The sequence below is a fragment of the Pyrgilauda ruficollis genome, unplaced genomic scaffold, assembly GCF_017590135.1.
Source record: "Pyrgilauda ruficollis isolate IOZ18807 unplaced genomic scaffold, ASM1759013v1 scaffold107, whole genome shotgun sequence".
Taxonomy (NCBI): Eukaryota; Metazoa; Chordata; class Aves; order Passeriformes; family Passeridae; genus Pyrgilauda; species Pyrgilauda ruficollis.
The window spans coordinates 957,841-976,945 of NW_024508877.1; the positions used below are offsets into that span (position 1 = coordinate 957,841).

The window sequence follows — 19,105 nt, forward strand, 5'->3', positions numbered from 1 at the left end:
ACTAGAGCTAAGCTCTGGGGCAAGGCCAGCTGGAAAGGGACATCTGAATTCTCCCTGAAGTCAGGCAAGGCACATGATATCCTAAAGTAGATCTGCTTGTCACAGTGAGCAGCGGCAGCAGCACAGTGCCTTATCTGTATGTGCACACCATCACACACCTCTGCATAGCCCCGAGACCAGCCCAGAATACCTGACTGTAGCAGGATGTGAACCAGCCCACAACTTTTTCAAGGGCGGCAGAGATGAGGGTGCTGACCTCCTAGTTCCCTCATGGAATAAAACTGTGTCTGGGGAAGTTCAGCCTAAACATTGGGAAAAGATTCTTCACTGAGTGGGTGTCTGGTCACTGGAACAGGCTCAAAAGAGCACCAAGCCTGTCATAGTTAAAGGAGCATCTAAACAACGCTCCTGTCACATAGACAAGTGTTAGGTACACTACAGTGATCGTTATGGGCCCCTTACAACTCGAGATTTTCCATGATTCCATGGCTTTCAGCTTTGTCCTTCTTTCCTCTCTGTGTAAGGTACTGTTACACCAGCATTATCCGTGCCTTGATACCTTGGATTCACAGAGCTTCTGACAAATATAAATTCCCCTTTGCACACACCCCATTTAATCAAAACCTTGCTGGTTTAAGCAGTCTGTTTTATTAAATTACCAACCTATGAAGCCATTAACTCAATTAGAAGCAGCAGTTCTGTAGTCTTGAACAACCAAGGGGTAATATTGCAGTGGTAGACGTTATGCAGGTATGGCACGTTATAATAACAGTGAGAGCTCATAGAGCATCTTAAAACTTTACAATTTTGTAGGAATAGTATCTAATTAATCCTCACAATGGGCCCTGAAGGTAAAGATTACTGTCTAACCCCTTTTTCCATGGAGGAAACTTAGTGGGGAAGGAGATGATAGGTAATAGACTTTGGAAAAGCATAAAAGAATGTATCTTTCCACGGTCTGCATTCACAGCAAGAAGGTTCCCCAAACTGCTGCTTTTCTTCAGAGCAAAGCAACACCAAGTGACCATTTTCTCGCTTTCTTGTCTCCATATTGTAATGTGTAATGGGTTGAGTTAATTTTTAAAAAATCTTTTATTTTTTGGAAGGAATGTAAAAGTAAATAACACCAAAGTATTACTAAAAGTTAATATTAAAAGTAAATCATGCAGAAATAGAGGTGATAAATAGGAAAAGCGGTATGACTTGATTTGAATTTGAGAAAGAAAGTGACAGATTTAGGATCAGTACATTATTTTAACAAATAACCGAGAGGAAAAAAAAAAAAAGCTGAAAACACTGAAAATCAAATAATGTTTCTAATAATTAGCATTGCTAACCATAAAAAATTGCATCAGTCATAAATGATCTTAAGAAATCCTGTATGATAAGATAATATAAATAAAGAAAATTTATTTTCACATTTTTGTTTTCTTTGAGTGATATTTTAAGCATTAAGAATTTTCTTTCTTCTGGAACTAAAAGTCTTGTTAAAAAGTTGCTCAGGTCCAGAAGTTGAGGATTTAAGGAAAGCACCATATGTCAGGAGACTGATGGTAAAGCCCCAAAAGCTAGAAGCTCTGGCAGTGCTTGTAAGCAAGGCTAGATCAGGGTTATCTTTAAATGCAGGGAGGTTTGCATTTTACCCTTATTCAAAGAATTAATGAGTAGTTTATTTAAGGTAGATGATTAAAAAAAAAAAAAAGCCCAATGATTGTTCTCAGTGGTGATGGTTCCATTTTATCTCCTTTCATATTTACACCATGTAGCACCCAATTCACACTGCAGAGAGAGAAAGTACAATCTGGCCCAAATTTTCAAATATGCTCAGCACCCAGTGGACCAAAATCTTTTAATTATCTCTCTGTGCATTTGAGAACATCCTGTGTTTGAAACAGAAGGCTCCTTAAGTAGCGTGATTTCTTGCTTGGTTTCCCCCTCTGCATTTTTTTTTTCTACTGTCAGCATCAACATCTCCAGACTATCTCTGCACTGTGATTTTGGATAGATCCTGCTAGGAAGCACAAGCCTTGTTCTCCTCCAAGCTGGTTCAGACGTGTCAGTGTTGCTTGGATTTGCCACCCACCTACCCAGGAGAACCAGGGCCCAGGAGCTCAGACATACACTTAGCAAAAAGCTAATGGCCACAGCCTCCAGAAAGTTTACAGCTGAACTTCTCGTGTCTCTGAACAATGCTCCCTCTTCAGCCACAGCACAGGAAGGGGAAGGAAAGAGGAGAGTGCTGCTGGATGCAGCTCCTGGTGAGGCCCCTCTGCTTTGCCTCTTCCAACCCAATCCAATCTGAACATTCCGTGAGAGCGAGTGAGGGGGTCAAGCTTATGAGCAAGTGGGAATGGGGGTGATGGGGAAGGTAGTAAATAACTTTAAATAACTTGGAGCTATTGGCTGTGATGCCAGAGGTGGCACGCTGCTTCCAGCCACTAACACATGTGGACAGGTGAACCTTTACACCAAATCAATCATCATATTTATTCTAATTGTATCGTAATAGTCCCCCAGGAGCTCAGTTCAAATGAGCTTGACATTATTAAAATTTTAATGCCCAGTTTTCATAGCTGAATGAATATTTAAAGGGTATGTCCCAGGCTTAAGTTATGATGATGAAGAAATTAATGGAATGTCTTGTTTAATGCTTTGGTACATGTTGATGCAAAAAAAAAAAAAAAAAAAAAAAAAGAAAAAAAAAAAAAAAAAAGAAAAAAAAAAAAAAAATGGTAAAAGAAAAAAAAAGAAAAAAGATAAAAAAATGGCTGTTCAAGGCAGAAAAGAAAGAAAAGCAATATTTAGGCATAATAAGAGGAGGAAAGCATCAGTGATGCATTAGTATCAGACACCAGTTTTGTTGGATAGCTTTCAGCAGAGGGGAAATATTTATCATTCAGGGGGGTGGAAGTCAGGGTGCAGTCAGGGACAAGAAGAGAAGCAGCTCCATGTGAATGACAGATCAGAAACCAATCTCTGGGAGTCCCTGACCAAATCCCTACATAGCAGAATGAGGTTGCTAGCCTTTGATGCCTGGAACAGAGAGAGAAAATCACCTTTGTTACCCAAGCAGGGTGTTTGTTTATTTTAAGTACCCAGATCAACTTTGAAGGATGGCATAATTAATCAGCAAGACTCATCAGTCTGGTAATTATGTTACAGATAATTGTCAAAACATAGGACCAGATGATACCAGTTATGCATAGATGGGAGTGAGAGGTAGTTCTTTTTGCACTGGAGGGCCTGATAGAGGCTGAAAGTGGTACAGAGAATTGCACTGAGGGTCTGAAATCCAGAATGATTGTGGGGTTTTGTTTCAGTGTTTGTGTTTGGGGTTTTTTCAAGCCTTCCATCCTTTTCCCAACTCAAGAAATATTTGGGAATCTATGGAATATTGGTTTTCCCCTTTTTGAAGGCTCTACTAAAATTTGCAAGGTTCCAGCTTGCACTTATTCATTTACTGTTAGAAAGTGAGGACTAACTTGAGCATCTGGATGGGCTTAAAAACACACCCCGTATGCATTTCCTAGCTGTAAAGGAGGGCAGAAGAAAAAGTTAATACTCTAAGTCCCTTCACAGAAGATTTTCTCTAAAGGGGCACTATCAAAACTAAGATAATCTTATTCTTCCTCTGAGTATTTCCTTCTTCATTTCCTTTTTTTGTAAAATTATTTTTTATTTTACTTTTGCCAGCTCAGGAGCCCTGATCCAGTGCACAGCTAAAGGGGCTTATCATCAGAACAAAGTGTTCACACATTTAATTTGAGATGTGATTTCCAACCAGCTTAGACAAGTCAATAGATAAAGTGGCATGGCTGCTGGGGGTTCTTCTGCTCAAATGGAATTTGTTTCAGGCTGTGTAAAAAAGATTACAATTTATTTGTTTGTTAATAGAACTGAAAGGAGAGAACAACCATAACACCTGCACAGGGTAGGGATACACCTGTAGAAGGAAGCTCTTGTGCTGCAGAAATGTCAGAGCAATCTACTTGGAATAGATTTAGGTCTGGGCCTCCTGTTGTTCAGAACTGAGGTAATGGACTGCTTTCTGTTATACTACAGCAAGCAGGTGACTTTAACCTTTGAAAAAAAGGAAAATTAGCATAGGAGGAAGAGAGTGAACATACTGACCTCGAAAGCAGGACCAATGGTGGTGAAAAAACACTTTCTGGCTCAGGGTGGATCTAGCCCAGTACCAAGGAAAACCCTGCTTACAATCTTAACGTGGTGAGAGCCTCTTTCAGTTCTTGGGGAGGCTGTGTTTAAAGTCGTGCTCTGAAGCTACCTGCACATTTAGATTGGTGAGAGAGCCTGTATTTCATGGTGCTGGCAGTGGGTGAAAGCAGCTAGTTAATTTACACAGCTTACTCAGTTGTTTGTTAAATGGCAATGCTGTGGAAAGCATTTCTCCATAGGCAAAAGGCTGGCTGTTGTTCTTATCTTTGTGGCCAGGCATACAAAGCTACAAGCACAGAAGGTCTAATCTTCTTGGATGGACTGTGGCCAAGGTCTTTTTGCACTCAAAGCATTGAAGTCAATGGAGCTTGGCCTTGCCTAAATTCTGCAGAGTCAAGCCAAGCAACCATTAGTGGCAAAGGCAACTTTTGGGTCTTGCTTCAGAAGAAGAGATAAAGCTCAGAGAGGGAAGAGCACAGCAGGAAAGTTCCAATAGCCAGAGCTCATGGGCTCAGGATAAGGTAGAAACAAGAGCAGATGTTCATCTCCTAGTGAGGGAACAAGGGTTATGTCTGCAATGCCTTCAGGGATACAACTGTCTCTCTGGTCTGATTGCTGCCCTGCTCATGTCTGTGCTGAGGAGTCCCCAGGGCTCTGTGTAACCATGGTATGCCCCACATGCAGAGAAAACACCACCTGCCCAACGGAGAGCAGCAGAATAGCACCAGGAGCACCTATGGGACCACTGGGATGTGAGGTCTGAGGGGAGAATTTCAGCTGGTGCAGACAGAGACAGATCCGCCACCAAAAACACCTTAGCTGAGCACACACTGCAAAGCTGATTCAGGACCTCATTTAAATGCTGTGATGCCTCCTACATGCATTTAGCCATCTGCAGGGTAAGGATCCGTGCTTGTTAGGGTGAGACTGGCTTTGTTGTGTCCATATGGACTACCTTCATATGCTGGGGGAAATGGAGTGCTCAGCCACTGAGAAAGGAGGTGCAGGGGAGGCCTTGTCACTCTAAAACTACCTGGAAGGGGATCATTGCCAGGTGGAGGTTGATCTCTTCTCCCAGATAACAAGAGGAAATGGTCTAAGTTGTAGACCTGCTAGGGCAGGTTGAAGTTGGATATTAGGAAACATTTCTTCACCAAAAAGGTGGTCAATCATTGGAACAGACTGCCAAAGGAAGTGATGGAGCCATCATCCCTGGAAGTGTTCAAAAAACTTGTAGATGGGACATTTGGGTTTAGTGCTGGACTTGTCAGTGTTGTATTAACAGTTGGATTTGGTGATCCTAGAGATCTTCTCCAACATTAATTATTCCATCATTCTATGACTACACTGTTGCTCTGCCTTGAACAAGTTTGGGATCACAGTGAAAGAGAATGAGGTCTCTTTTTACTCAATACATGCTAAGTTTGGTAACAGAAAAATCTAGGGATAAAGAAGAATTATTTTTGATAGAAGGTGTATGGGCATATTTTAAAATTGGATGCAAATTATCTTGAAATAAACTCGAGAAGGAAATTAGAAGAAAGATGGGATTGTGGAAAAAATTTCCCTACTGATACTAGGAAAGAAGAGAGGAAAGGACAGCAAAATAATGACTTAGTTTTATATTAGAATTTGATGTGTTTATGAACAGAATTTCACATTGTAGTTTCTCATCATATCAGCAGAGAATGAGATTTAATTAGCAGCAAGAGTTATACCTCTGCTGTCAGGATACACATAGAAATAGACCCTTTTATGTAGCTTAGCATGGCCAGAGGGCAAGTCCTGGGACTCTTGACATGCTTGAGTGTAGCAACTAAATCTTCAGGGATTTCTCACTCATGTAAGGGATCTGGGACTACAGACCCTTTTCAAAAGTCACAATACACAAGACACCCTTCTTTTCCAGGAAAGAAAGGTCAAGTGCAGGAGCCAAGCTAGATCCATGAGTGCAATAAACACTCATACAGGTGACCAGGGCATCAACTTCTGTCCTTAGTCATTAAAGGTACCATGTGGTAACACAATCTAGTGAGTGAAAATACACCTGTGGAACACCATTTTTACAGTGTGTTTGCCCAAAACTTTTAGGGAATCTCCTGCTGTCTGTTTCACATGCAGATTTGCATATGAAACAATATTTATAAGATATAAATACTAAAAAAAACCAAAACTAAACAAAAAAACCAATCAACGAATCAAACAAAAAAAGCTAAAAAATCTGCTTTTCTCATTTTGGAGGATGAGGCTTCACTCCAAGCATCCTGTGTTTTGTCTTCAAGCATGCTGAAGACTGAGCTCTCCCTTTACCCTACCACACTTCATTTAAAACCAGAGACACCATAAGATTAAACACTACATGCTCAGCTACCCCAGGAACAAACAAAATGATTTGTTGCATTGGAAAGGCTGTAGTTGCCTATTAACAAGATTAGCAATTTCTTCAAACTCAAGCCCAAACTGTGAGGAAGAAGTTTTGTATTTGAAGGCACAGGCTTGTGCACGTGAGCGTGAACTGAACTGGAGCCCCTCTAGGTTCATCTACACACAGGAGAAAAGGAGAAAGATGAATCGATAGTTAGACAGATGGGTTATAATGTGTTTTATATGATATATCGAAAATATTCTCAGAGAGCAGGGATGGCCGGTAGCAATCATTCTCAGGGGTAGGCACCAGAGCATTGACTGATTTGGAAAGGTCAGACCCTTCAATGGGGTTTTTTTCATATTTCACACATTGCCATTTCAGGTCTTCTCATCTGTTTCTGTACATACCTATGGCATGCATCTCAACAGGCGGGGAAGAGGGTGGTGGGCATGAATTAAGAGTCCTTTACCAAGATGAAGTTTGGGATAGTCATTTCAGAGGCAATGCATTACTAGATTACTAGCAAGGTAAATCTATGCAATTTAGTTTGGAGGGTGTTTTTGTTTGTTTGTTTGTTTTTGGTTTTTTTTTTTTAAACAAACTTTCAAAAAAAATTCCTCCCCTTACTCTTTTTTTAATCCAACATTGTATCAATTCGGAGTGCCCACAGTAAAAGTGGTTAATGTGTAATTACACATAAATCCATGCAAACACAGCCCTCACCTCTATTCCCATGGAGTCAGTTTTTTGCTCCATGCATTATAGCTGAAATAGGCAAATATAGGAGTCTACTTGTGTAGCTAACCTGTGGTGAGGTAACCTTCCTGATTCTGTAGCATTTGGGGAAATTTCTCTGAGCTGAGCATGTGAGCCCTGACTTTGGTTTTTTGTTTTTTTTCTTCAGAGAAAGGAGATTGCTTTGGATTCACGCTTATGGCTATCTAGTTTAGATCACTGTAATTCAATTATGTCACTCAGAATCAGGTACAGAGTGATTTACTTGAACTTTGCAATTACACATACACAATTCAATTGTAGGTGATTTTCTTGGCTTTTCCAACTTTGACACTGATATACTTTGCATTTCCTTAGGGCCCTCTATCAGGGCAGATTTTGTTCAATGCTTTAAAAATTATGACCCACTCCCATAAACACATTCCTGCCAATACCTTTGCTCACATAAATAGCTGTATTGAATTCAGAGAAATTACTATTGTGCTCATGGCAGATTCAGTTGGCAGAAATGGTAAAATGAAATTCCTCTCAGTGTTTTGGGGAGAGATTTGAAACAGAAAAACCCACCAAAGAAATAAATAGTAAGCAAATTTTCTGAAAATTTCTGGGCAGGTATTAAACTATTCCTACCTCTAATTAACATCTGAGCTATGTCACCAGACCATCAAGAGCACCATAATATTTTTAGGGAAGAAGTTGCTCTGGGATTTTTTTTTTTCCATGAAGCTAACCAGCAACTACAGAGATGAAGGAGTGCCCAATAAACATTTGCTAAGACCTGCTAGCTGGCATCCTTCATGATTAGGTCACAGCTGAGTTTCATCATCGATTTAGGGGGCTGATGCCTGAACAATACCAAACACAACACAACATCACTGAGCATGAACAGTTTGTTATTTGCCGTTATGTCTGTCCACATAATTCAAGCATAGAAGTGACAGGATGTTTATTTGTATGTTTGTTTAAAACCAGAATTTAGATACTTTTTTTCCCATCAACTATCTTCATAGTACATGAAGATATCTTTATCTTCATCATATAGAATGAAAAGTTGAGAAAGAGGTAGATGTAATGATGTGTCCAAAATCACCCAGAAACTCAGTAGAGAGCTGGAAACAGGCCTTGCCAGAGGTTAACACCTCTAATTTTTTACACTCTTTGGAAAATTCCAGAAACATGGGCAGCAGAAATCCTTTCATCATGGCTTTGATACAAACCAAAGCCCCCAGTATGTCCTCAAGGAGTATTCAATTATTTTAAGACCTCTAAGGATGGTGGAAAGATTATTATTATTATTCATATGATCATTATTATTCATATGATCAACAGGAAAATCTTCCGTGGTTCTATAAAGCACACAAGCTCTAGAATAACATTTTGTCTGCTGAAGTGACATCATCCTTAAGCACAACCAGCAGATTATCTCCAGCTCTCTTCTGCTTGGTCATGCTCTTCCTATTATTGGCATTTAATTCATCTTCAGTAATCTCTCTCTTTTCCCTTTTTCTTCCTGTCTCAGAGAACATTTTAAGCTATTCAGGATAGCTTCATATTTTTGAAGGATTTTTTTTCCAATTTTTTTTTTTTAAATCTCTGTATTTGTCCATTCTCAAGTAGAGTTTTAGATCTACTTAAAAACACAAGGTACATTGATAAGCAATGAAAAAGTGGGTGAGACAAGAAGGAAAAGTGTGGTAGGAACAGTGAGAGGAAGAAAGATGGAGACAGTGAGAAATCAGCTCTCTCTGCTTCCTACTCTTCTTTCCCAGGTGATCCTTCTACCTGCTCTAAATTAATATCAAAGCCAGAGGGAGCATAAAAAGGTTGGTGGGGGGAAAAAAACGACAACCTTAGGAAAAGAAAAATCATGATGCAGAAAAGCGTCTGTCCCCTGTCTAATTCCTGCAGTGGCCTGTAGCTGATGGTGCTGAGAAAAATACAGCAGCAAGCTCTGACATTTCATTTCTGTGGAGAATTGAAAAAGGGCTTGCTATAATTCATCGCTTCTTGTAACTCAAACCCTTTTTGACAGGGGTACCTGCGCTGTCTTTTAACAGTGGCACCACAGTGGCTGTAATTGGACATGAAAAATGATGTTGTGTTTCTGCTTGCTGGGAGAATTGGGGTGGGGGTAGGTGGGGCAGTGACAATTTGGTGTGAGATGGTGACATCTGCCATAATTTGGGTAGGTTGGTTTTTGCCAAAAAAAAAAGGAAGGACAACCCAAAATGAAGCAAGTATGATCACCTTGCCTAAGGTTTGCAAAGGTGATAGTAAATGTGGTATTCATCATAGATGAACATGCAAAGAAACTCAGGAAAATGAGAAGTGTGATGCACATGAAGTTCTAACTCCACCATCAACATGAATATTTATGGCATTTGTGGGGAAAGAACACAACCCCTCTTCCTGAAATAGGCCTATTCACAGCTGCCGTGGTTCTTCTTCCCAGTACAGATGGGGAACCTGAGCCACAGGCTTTTCCTGACTCCCCACTGGGAACACAGTTGTGCATGAACCTCTGGTGTACCACTCTCTCACCACCTCTCTGAAAACTGTGTCTATATATGTAACCAGAGATCCAAATTAAATTATTTGGCTCTTGCCTAAATCTTTGTGCCTCAGTGGTCCTCAGCACATCTTTGCTACCAATTTCAAAATAAATTTTTTGCCAAATGGGATTCAGAATAGTGAATGGAGATAAACATTGTTCTGATTTATAATGGTTTTATAACTACAGAGCATTCTGGTGCCATAAAGTCAGATATCTCCATATTATGGAGAGAATAAAAAATTTTAGTCAGGTCTTAAAGATGGCAGAGAATTTAAAGAGGAGATGAATGCTTTTGAGATTAACAAATGGTAAACAATTTACTCCTTTCTCAGTGGCACCCCAAAAGGGACAACATAGAACAAGGGAGCATGATCATATTTCAAATGAGAGCACAAAGAGCATCCATGAGCAGAGGAAAGAAGGACCACTGAAAGGACACATCCTAGAGAAAGCCTAACAGTGCACTTACTCTATCTATCAGTTCAGAGGTTGGGTCAGCCTGCCCTAGGTCTTCTCCCATGCAGCCAAATCCCTTTTGAAGCCTTCTAGTGACAGGGTTTAATAACACCTTACAGCCACATCTGTAATTCCACAGATCCCAGGTGGATTTCCTGATGGTATTAATCAAATTTGCTGTCTGGAAAATATTCTTTCTCCTGTCACACTCTCAGGGTCCACAAAGACAGGATATTACACATATTAAAGAATGTCCATAACAGCATTTCCCCAAACACTCCTCAGAAGGCTGCATTTTGGAATATAAACTTTGGTTTCATTCCACTTAACTTATGACCACTTCCAGATAAAGAATAAGCAGGGAACTTTAATATCTGAACACCCTTCTCCCCAAGAAGGCATTTCCCTGGAGTTAGAAAGCTACATTTTTCTGCCATTTTTTTCCCCACTTAGCCCTTTTCTGGTCCCCATGACAGGTCCTTGCTCCCAGAGTGTCTGTATAAAACAAAAAAAAAAAAAAAAAATCCATAGATGGAGAAAGGAAACTTAATTATTTTCCTCTCAGTGTTTCTCCTTATAATTGGTGTCTTTCATGTCAAGATGATCTCAATTTGTATTATGGGCTCCGTTCAGGCAGCACTTTCTCTTTGGTCTATAAAGAAATTGTCAAGTGTATAAATCATAGTGTACATTAAATTACACTAGCCTTTTACTTATTAATTTTCCCAGTTTTTTCTTCTTCTGTTGGGTGCTCATTCTCTCTCTTTTTTTTTTTTTTTCTCCAGAACTGACTGTTTTTTCTTACTCTTTAACATCAGAAAGAAAAAACAAAACAAAAAACCAAACCAAAACAAACCAAAACAAAAAACAACAAAAGTCCAAACACATATTTGCCTCCTTTCATTTTTGCCAAAGGGTCTGATAATGTCCTCTGCCTTGTGCAAACTGACTTCATTCAACTCAAAAAGACAGATTAAATCTGTCTAGTTTTCCTCAAGGCTGGATCCAAAAGTTACTTGAGTTCAGTGCAAATTTTCATGGACTTTAGCACAATTCAGATCAGTACCTATGTGGGTAGATTTATGGGTTGCTCGGCATCTCAATGCTGTGTCCATTTGGACTCCAGACTTAGCCTCTCAAGGCTGTATGCTGCACACCTCCTGTAAATTCCTGGCTACTGTGACTTTCTCTTACTGACTGCTTGGGATGCAGGTTCTGCTGTCTTGGAATGATCACCAGGGACCTCTGACCCCCCTCTTCTGACCGTAGGGGTTGGATTAGCCATAGGGCTCCCATCAGGAGCCTATCATTTGGAATAAGGGGGCAAGTGTTAGAAGTAATCAGGGCTCGAGTCAGACGTTGGCACTCAGATGGGCAACACCAGCCTGCTGCAAACATGAACAGTCAGAGGCTGAGCAGCTGAGGGAAACAACCATGTAATTTGTCCAGCACATGAGTAGCAAGGTGGGGTTCAACTCAGCTAAGTCTAAAGGCAAAGGCAAACTCCATCATCAGTAGAGAGGAAGAGGCACTGCAGAAGACCATACACAGTTTTATGCCTCAAACACCAAGCTTAAGGGTGGCTTAGAGTTGCACTTTCTACACATTTGGAGTTACATGACACTGAGTACTGCCCTTGCCTGTGTGGTGTCAGATCTTTGAATGTGTGTAACAGCTAGAATGTGGGTGTAAAGGAGCTCTGTGGCAGGATATCTGTCCTGCTGCTGCTGCTTCATGCATCACCTCTGCCCTGCTAACACCTTGTGGCACCTACGTGAGCAACTGGCCTTTGCAGTGGCAGAAGCAAGGGCTGATACAAGGTTTAACTATTAGCAGATTCTTTGTTGGTTTTAGAACTTCAGCTGTCTGCATTTTGTTGGATGGCACAGGCATAGAGGAGAGCAGAAACTGCTCAGTAGCATCTGCAGCCATGGATCCTTCTCTTGCGGGGTATGAGTCTAACTGTAGTCAGTTTATGGATAAGTACATCTTCCTCTGGAGACAACAATACAGCAGGATCTGCTAGGCTCTTCATCATCTTAACCTACTTGTCAGCCAGCTTGATAACTTGTTGGTACAAAAAATGTGTGTGCAGAGCAATTAGAATAAATCTAACTTATTATGGAGCACTTTCTCAAAAAAAAAAAAAAAAAAAAAAAAAAAAAAAAGCAAAAATTAGGGAAAAAAAGAAAAAAAATAAAACTAATGGCCTTGCTGCCCAGCTATGATTAGCCACAAATAAGGGATGGATTAATTCCCTGAAGGCATTCTGTGATATTCATCAGCCAATTTGTGGTCTGACTTTACTGGGAAGACATATGTTAGGAGATTCTTATTGCCTTCTGACCTTGTGCTCCTTCTGATGCTTGTTTGAACTTATACTTTCTTTGTTGGTTGACAAATCAAAAAGATATTTTCATTTTGCTCAGAGGTGGTCACACATAGAAAGATATTTTGAATAGTCCATCTGCACAGGGTATTGATTGCTTTATGTGACAAGAAGTATGAGGCAGGGGAGAGCTTTCAGACTAAATTCTTAGCTGGTTCTGATCCAGTCTGCATCTCTGGCTGTTGACAGGAGGGGTATACACTCATCCCTGTTCTTCAAGCACCCACATCTTGTTAGGCACTGCCAGTGAAGAACATTGTGAGCATCTGTTGCCCTCTCTCCTGGGAGTGAGCAGCTCTGGGGATAGTGATGGTCCCCAGTGATTTTTTTTTTGAGTGAGAGAAGGATAATTTGAATAACAGAAACCTATTCACAACACAGTGGCAAGGTTTTTAAACCTACTTATATTGTGATATGAGAATGGAAAAAGATATCTGAAAAAGCAATAGAAGGAACACCTGGTCCTCTACTCCCAGAAAATTCTCAGTATCCAATACTCCTGCAGCATGTGGACAAATTAGATCCGAATCCAGGTTTGAAATGGAGACTGCTATGTTACACATGACTGCCCTACTGAGCTAACAGTAGAAGTGGAATTAGCTTTTCAATTTCCTTCCCATCACGGCAATCTCAAGAAATTTTTGCAGTTTAAGTTTCACTGGTCCTGATGTTCTGACAAAGCATTTTTGTTCTTATGCACCAGTGTTTCCAGGGGAAGCTATTAGAAATTTTAAAAGTTATGTTTAAAATTTCATGACCTGTGTGAAATGAGTCAGATCCCTCTCCCAATGTGATTCAACACAGGCACTGTCGGGTGAGAGGAGTGACACTGATTTATTTGCCTCAGACCAAGCCGCAGCCTGCACTGGTTACTTCTTTGTTTACTAATTGCTTTCCCCCTCCTCCTTGTGGAGTAAATTCTGGTGCTAATTATGATGCGCAGTAAAGAAGCAAAGCAAGCCTCTGTATATGAATGTCTGAGTCCTCCATTAATTACATGTCTGTCTTTGTTCTTCCTTACAGATGAACAGACCGATCCAGGTGAAGCCAGCGGACAGCGAAAGCCGAGGAGGTAGTTGACTGCATTGCTTTCAGCCACAGTGCTAAATATAATTGTTGTCTCTGGCTTCTCTCAGGCAATGTGCTGATCAATTAGTAACGTAATCACTGCCAAAGAAATTCCCTCCACAGCAAAGATTCTCTTTATTAAATCTCCTTTACTTCGTCTCACTTTCCTCATATTCAATTATTATTTGATTTTAAAAGGCAGGCAGGTGCCAGCGATTGCCTGAGAAACAAATAACTGCCTCGTTAAGAAGTGAAGCATCAGGCACTGACTTAACAAAGTTTAACAGCAGTGGACAGCAATGGGGGTTTTTTTCAGGCCTATGTCAGACTGAGCTCTAGAGGTGTTTAATTTGGTTAGGATAAAGTGGATATTTTATGGTTTCTCTAACCATGTTGTTTCTGCTTGCACTGAAGCAGCTCTGCTTCTGGAAAAAGCAAATTCTGAGCTGGCAGAGTTTTCTGCACCTGTATCAGCTTATCTGGATAAACCTGTTGCGGAAACTGAAGGCTTCTCTCAGACCCTGGGAGTTATTCAGGATTTGCACAGGTATAGCTGAAATCAGGAGCTGGTATTTTGCTTTTCTATTTTACACAGTGGATTTGGAAGGCTTTGTTAAGTGATTGTTCAATAGATCACCAGTGATGAGGTGTTTCCTGTAAAAGGTTTTTTAGCTGAACTGATGTGGTGATACTTCACCGTACTCTTCTAATAGGAGCCTGTTTGTCAGATCAAACACACAGATCACTGAGAGAGTGTGAAATGGTCTGTTATGCTGGATAAATTACCATCCTGCTATTTTTTTCTTGTATCTGTACATTTATATATATACACACACGCATATATATAATGACATGTTTTTTTCCTCTCTATCCCTATCTCTTTGGGAAAAAAATAGCCTTTTCCTCATCTTTTCAGTAAAAACCTCTAATGCTTATGTATCTGATAAATGTGGGAGTAGATTTTGTCATTTAGTAATGATGTGGCTCTTAGATGTCTGAAAACTTTTCAATTTCCACCATAAATATAAACTCTTCTTCATTTGTGGGATGACTATCTTTGTGCTGGCATTAGTGGAAATCTCTGGCAACAGCTATTTAAAAGGAGAAAAATGCCTCACAGAGAAAAGGCACCATGTTCTCTCTCTTTTCATTTGAAAGCTGTGGATTTCAGGACTTTGGCTGCATCAGGGTGAGGCTGAAACTCTCCAGTGACTCCAACTGTTGGAGGAATTTGTACGTAGCTTGTGGTGTTACAGGCTGGTGAAGCCCCAGGTCGAAAGGGGCTCTGTAAGGACTGACTGTGGTGCCATGTAACTGCAGAACAGGAGAACTGAGTGCTGGAAAAATGCCAGAAATCTCAAAGATAAATATTGAACCTCTCTAAAGAAAATTTGGGGGAATTTGGTTAATATAGGGCGGAAAGTATCTGATGGGATTGGGCAAGTTCTGCATTCAAGGGCCAGGGCACATTTCTGACTTGCAAGAAAGACTTGTCACATCCTCCAGCATTGTCCAGTGGTTTTTTAATAGAACCAGGTCAATTTCCTCCCCTTTCCCTCCTTGTCTGATGATCTGGCTCTGTGTCTGAGTAGGACTGGGTAAGCCATGGGCAGTTGTCAATGCCAATCTCCTAGGGGAAAAAGGAAGGGCTCAGCTGCCTGGGCAAATGAGGGGACATTAAGCACATTCCAGTGGAGTTCGTGCCGACAGCAAGAGTGAACGGAGGGCCTTTTGTCCATTTAATTAGACATACCAAAAAATAATAATTAGGCTGGCCAATTTGCTTGGTGCGCCTACAGGGTATGTAGCTCCCAATCTTTTTATTTTTTTTCCTTTTTTTTTAATGCAAATCAGTAATACAGAACACATGCCTGGCTCTCTGGGAAAGGTTTTCAAACTCCTTTGCTAAGAGCAGCTGCTTTCAGGAGCATGGTTTGAACTGCAAAGGGCTCCAGTGGCAGCTTGATTCCACATTATCACACCCGTGGCCCCCTCCCTATTGTATTTTAGCTAATTATCTCCTCATCTTACACAAACCTCATCTTTTCCCATCCAGTCTGCTCCCATATTTCTTCTGTCAGTGGTGATCATAATGCAGAGGCCAAGCGGGAGCTCTCATCATTGGTGTGAAAGACACGTTGTCCTAATTCCCCACTGACAAGCTGCTTCTGGGCTGGTGGTGTTCCAGGACGGCATGACTCAAGGGCAGCTGTGGGAGAAAAGAACAATTGGCACCCAAGGGAGGCATTGTATGAAAACTTACGTTCTTCAAGAGCCCACCAGTTAGGGCAGGCACAGCAAACAGAATGCTAAAAAGGAGGCCGTGTGTCTTAGGAGCACATCAAAAGGCTTCATTAGGGCTGCAAGAGAAAGGTCAACCTAAACGACAAAGAAACTTAAGTTGTAGCTTATTATACCCTGTCCCTCTATCAGGATGGGACGTAGGGAAGGAGGGGGGCTTGGGAGGTGAAGCAGCGCCTCCACACAGCACAAGTCTTTGGTCTGCCCAAAATCCACATTCTGGATTTTGGGGAATACACACCCTGGATTAAGGGGAATTCTGGTGCCAGGCCACAGTGTTAATGAAAAAACACAGTGTTCTCTTTAACTGCAGTTTGCAAGCAGGTTTTTAGTGAAAAAGGTAAGCAACATTCTTGTGGAAGTGAGATTGTGTTTTCTTTGGGGACAAATACTTGCATTTTACTAAAACATGAATCTTTGAATTTTTCAGCAAGTTCTTCCACAAGTAAAAGGTGATGAGAGTCACAAATTTATTCTCTCCTTCAACCAGATTCAGCTAAGTTTTTCCTGTTGTTCTGGAGTCTGGATTTTTTTCAGTCTTTAACCCTCCCTGTGTCTTAATTCTCAGTTGAAATGAAAGTGAGTGTTAACATTTAGTGTGTATTGGCTAGAGTTTAGACTATCTAAGTCTGGGAAAATGTTCAATATATTGTTTGTCCAAAATTACAGTCAACCCACCAAAATGGATATGGTCAGTGCCCCTTAATAATTTTCTGCTTTTTTTTTGTTGTTGTTAATCTCCATATTGTACAACGAGCAAAACAAAACGTGAAAACCTTTTAAACAAAAATTGGCATTATTTACATTTGCCTAATCCCATGGAAAATAGAAATTAATGTGTCCTCAATATATTTCTCTAGAGAAATAGTCTAAATTACTGGGAAAATTTTACATTTTACATTGCTTGTGAATGTATGTGCATTGTCAACATACAAAATGTTCTATAGGGGTACTTCTTCTACAAAATACTTCATGAAGCTTCAAATACCTGATCAGAAGGTCAGATTCCTTTGAGATTTTATACTTTAACACTAACATAATTGATAGAATATGATTGAAAGCAAGCAGTTCCACATTTTGTTCTGAAAAATCAGATTGTGAGTCTAGCTCTACTAAGGATATCTTATAAACTCTCATTGGCCTTTGTTTTGGCCAAATTTTATCTTGACTATATGGGAACTACTTTGCAAGAAATTAGTCCAATACAATTTTAGGGATGCAAGTTATAACTCCACATCAAAATTTTAAACATAAAAAATCCCAACTAAAGTGTTAGAATTTGCTATTATTTTCATCTTGGTGGAGGTGGTTTTCCTAAGTTCCTTGTCTGATATTAAGCTCTAAAAATAGCCTGCAGGTATCTATCACTTAAAGTTTCTCAAACTTGGAGAATGATCTCAAGTCTGTTTTGTGGTTTGGGGCAAAAGTTTGGAGCCATTTCTTATTTCATCCACAATATCTCCAGCTCTCACTGGGCAACTCTCACTGCAGCTGGCAGGGTTAACCTATGATAAACGCAGCCCCAAGGTCCCACTATGTTGTACAGGCAGTAACATTTTTTAAAAGGAAAGGACTCTCCTGCTGCTCCAGTTGCAGTCTGTTAGTGATGCTTAGATGCTCCACTGCTCCCACATTCCTCTCAAAGGACAGAGGAAGGTCCGTGAAGGAAACCATGCAAAGATGTACACGGTGTGCTACCCTGGCTCAGTGTAAATGTCACTACCAAAATGGGTGTCGTGGTAGTTTTGGGGTCCTCCAGCATTTTGTGAAAAGGAAACAGAAGGATCCTGGACTAAAGAAACTAAAAGTAGAAAGTGGTTTAAGGTTGAAAGGGTGTAGTGTCCTGCAGAGAGAGTGTTAAGAGGTTTACAGGAGAGACTGTGGTGCATTGTATTGCAGTGTTTTCTGCATGCAAGCAACCTGCTGAAGTTTCTGTCTGTGCTTTCAAGCAGATCATCTTTTGTGCATGTTTGAGGGAGGCATGTGATGTGTCACATTTTGCTGCTTGGCAGCTGGAAGGCTTGGACTCCATATTTCAACTAACATGCAATAGTTCTCTACCTGTTACTTGATGTGCAAAGTCTGAAAATATATGTTTGGTCATGGTTTATTCCCAATTCAGAGCAAAATATTCAAGAACTGAATTAGAGTTAATAGCAAAACAGTGTGCCTTACTCATGCACAATTTTCTGTTTCTTTTTATACCCTTTCATCAGCTTGGTAATGATCATGGGGTCAGAACAGCCTCTCCACATGTTCTAAGCAAAATTTTCATTTAGGATTAAAGCCTGGGTCTAATTCTTACTTCAAGCAGGTAGTTTCTGACTTGCTAGCTCTCTTCTGTGGGTGGCAGGGTAATCTGTCCTAGGTCCCAGTAAATACTTGTTATTCAGTAGTTTTCCATTTAACTAATCAGAATTACACAGCTTGTGCAGATGGCCAAAACCTCTCAGGAATCTTCCCATCCAGGTACTAGCCAGACCTAGGCCTATTTATGTGCTGCAGTCAAGACTTGTTGCCTTCAACTTAGTTTGGCTTCACACTGGTATAACAGTCCCACGTGGAATGATTTCCTTCCTCCTCGGAAGCCCTTTGTAAAGAATAAGTTGATTGCTCAGACATTAGACCAGAAAAGTCTGAAGAAGATATTTAAGGATAAGAAAGCAGAGGGCGGTCTTGACAGAGCTCAGCATCTTCTCTTCTGCCCTGCTGAAGGTTGGGCTGTGCAGGTGTGCAGGAAGTGCTGAAGTCTGGGGCCGGGCACATGTCAGAGCTGTACCTCTGCAGCTCTTATCCCTTCCTGAGTTCTGATCCACACGCATTGCCTGCAACATCAAGCTCTTTGGAAGATATTTACCTAGCTGTTTCCATTTTTACCTTAAAAAGATTTCCCACCCTAGAGGCTGAAGAGCAGGCAGAGGGTGGCAATCCATACAAACTACCTTTATGTGTCCTGCCACAGCTTTTTCCTCAACTATTCATCTTTTTTTTTTTTTTTTTTTTTTTCCTCTTATGGTCTACTCATTCAGCAGGAGTAATCAGGTGGCACTAGCAAACT

The 19,105-nt window shown here is 40.6% G+C and overlaps 1 protein-coding gene across 47 annotated transcripts in view; it reads left to right on the top strand.

Moving 5' to 3' along the window:
* Window positions 1–19,105, top strand: part of CELF4 (CUGBP Elav-like family member 4) — a 670,311-nt gene that overhangs the window by 380,942 nt on the left and 270,264 nt on the right. For 24 of the 47 annotated variants that reach the window (XM_041471594.1, XM_041471853.1, XM_041471634.1 and 21 more), the window contains exon 3: window positions 13,702–13,750. In XM_041471594.1, the coding sequence (XP_041327528.1) occupies window positions 13,702–13,750 (49 nt within the window). Of the gene's footprint in view, window positions 1–13,701; window positions 13,754–19,105 lie in introns of those variants that run through there. The other 23 variants (XM_041471988.1, XM_041471768.1, XM_041471925.1 and 20 more) reach the window with 1 other exon arrangement.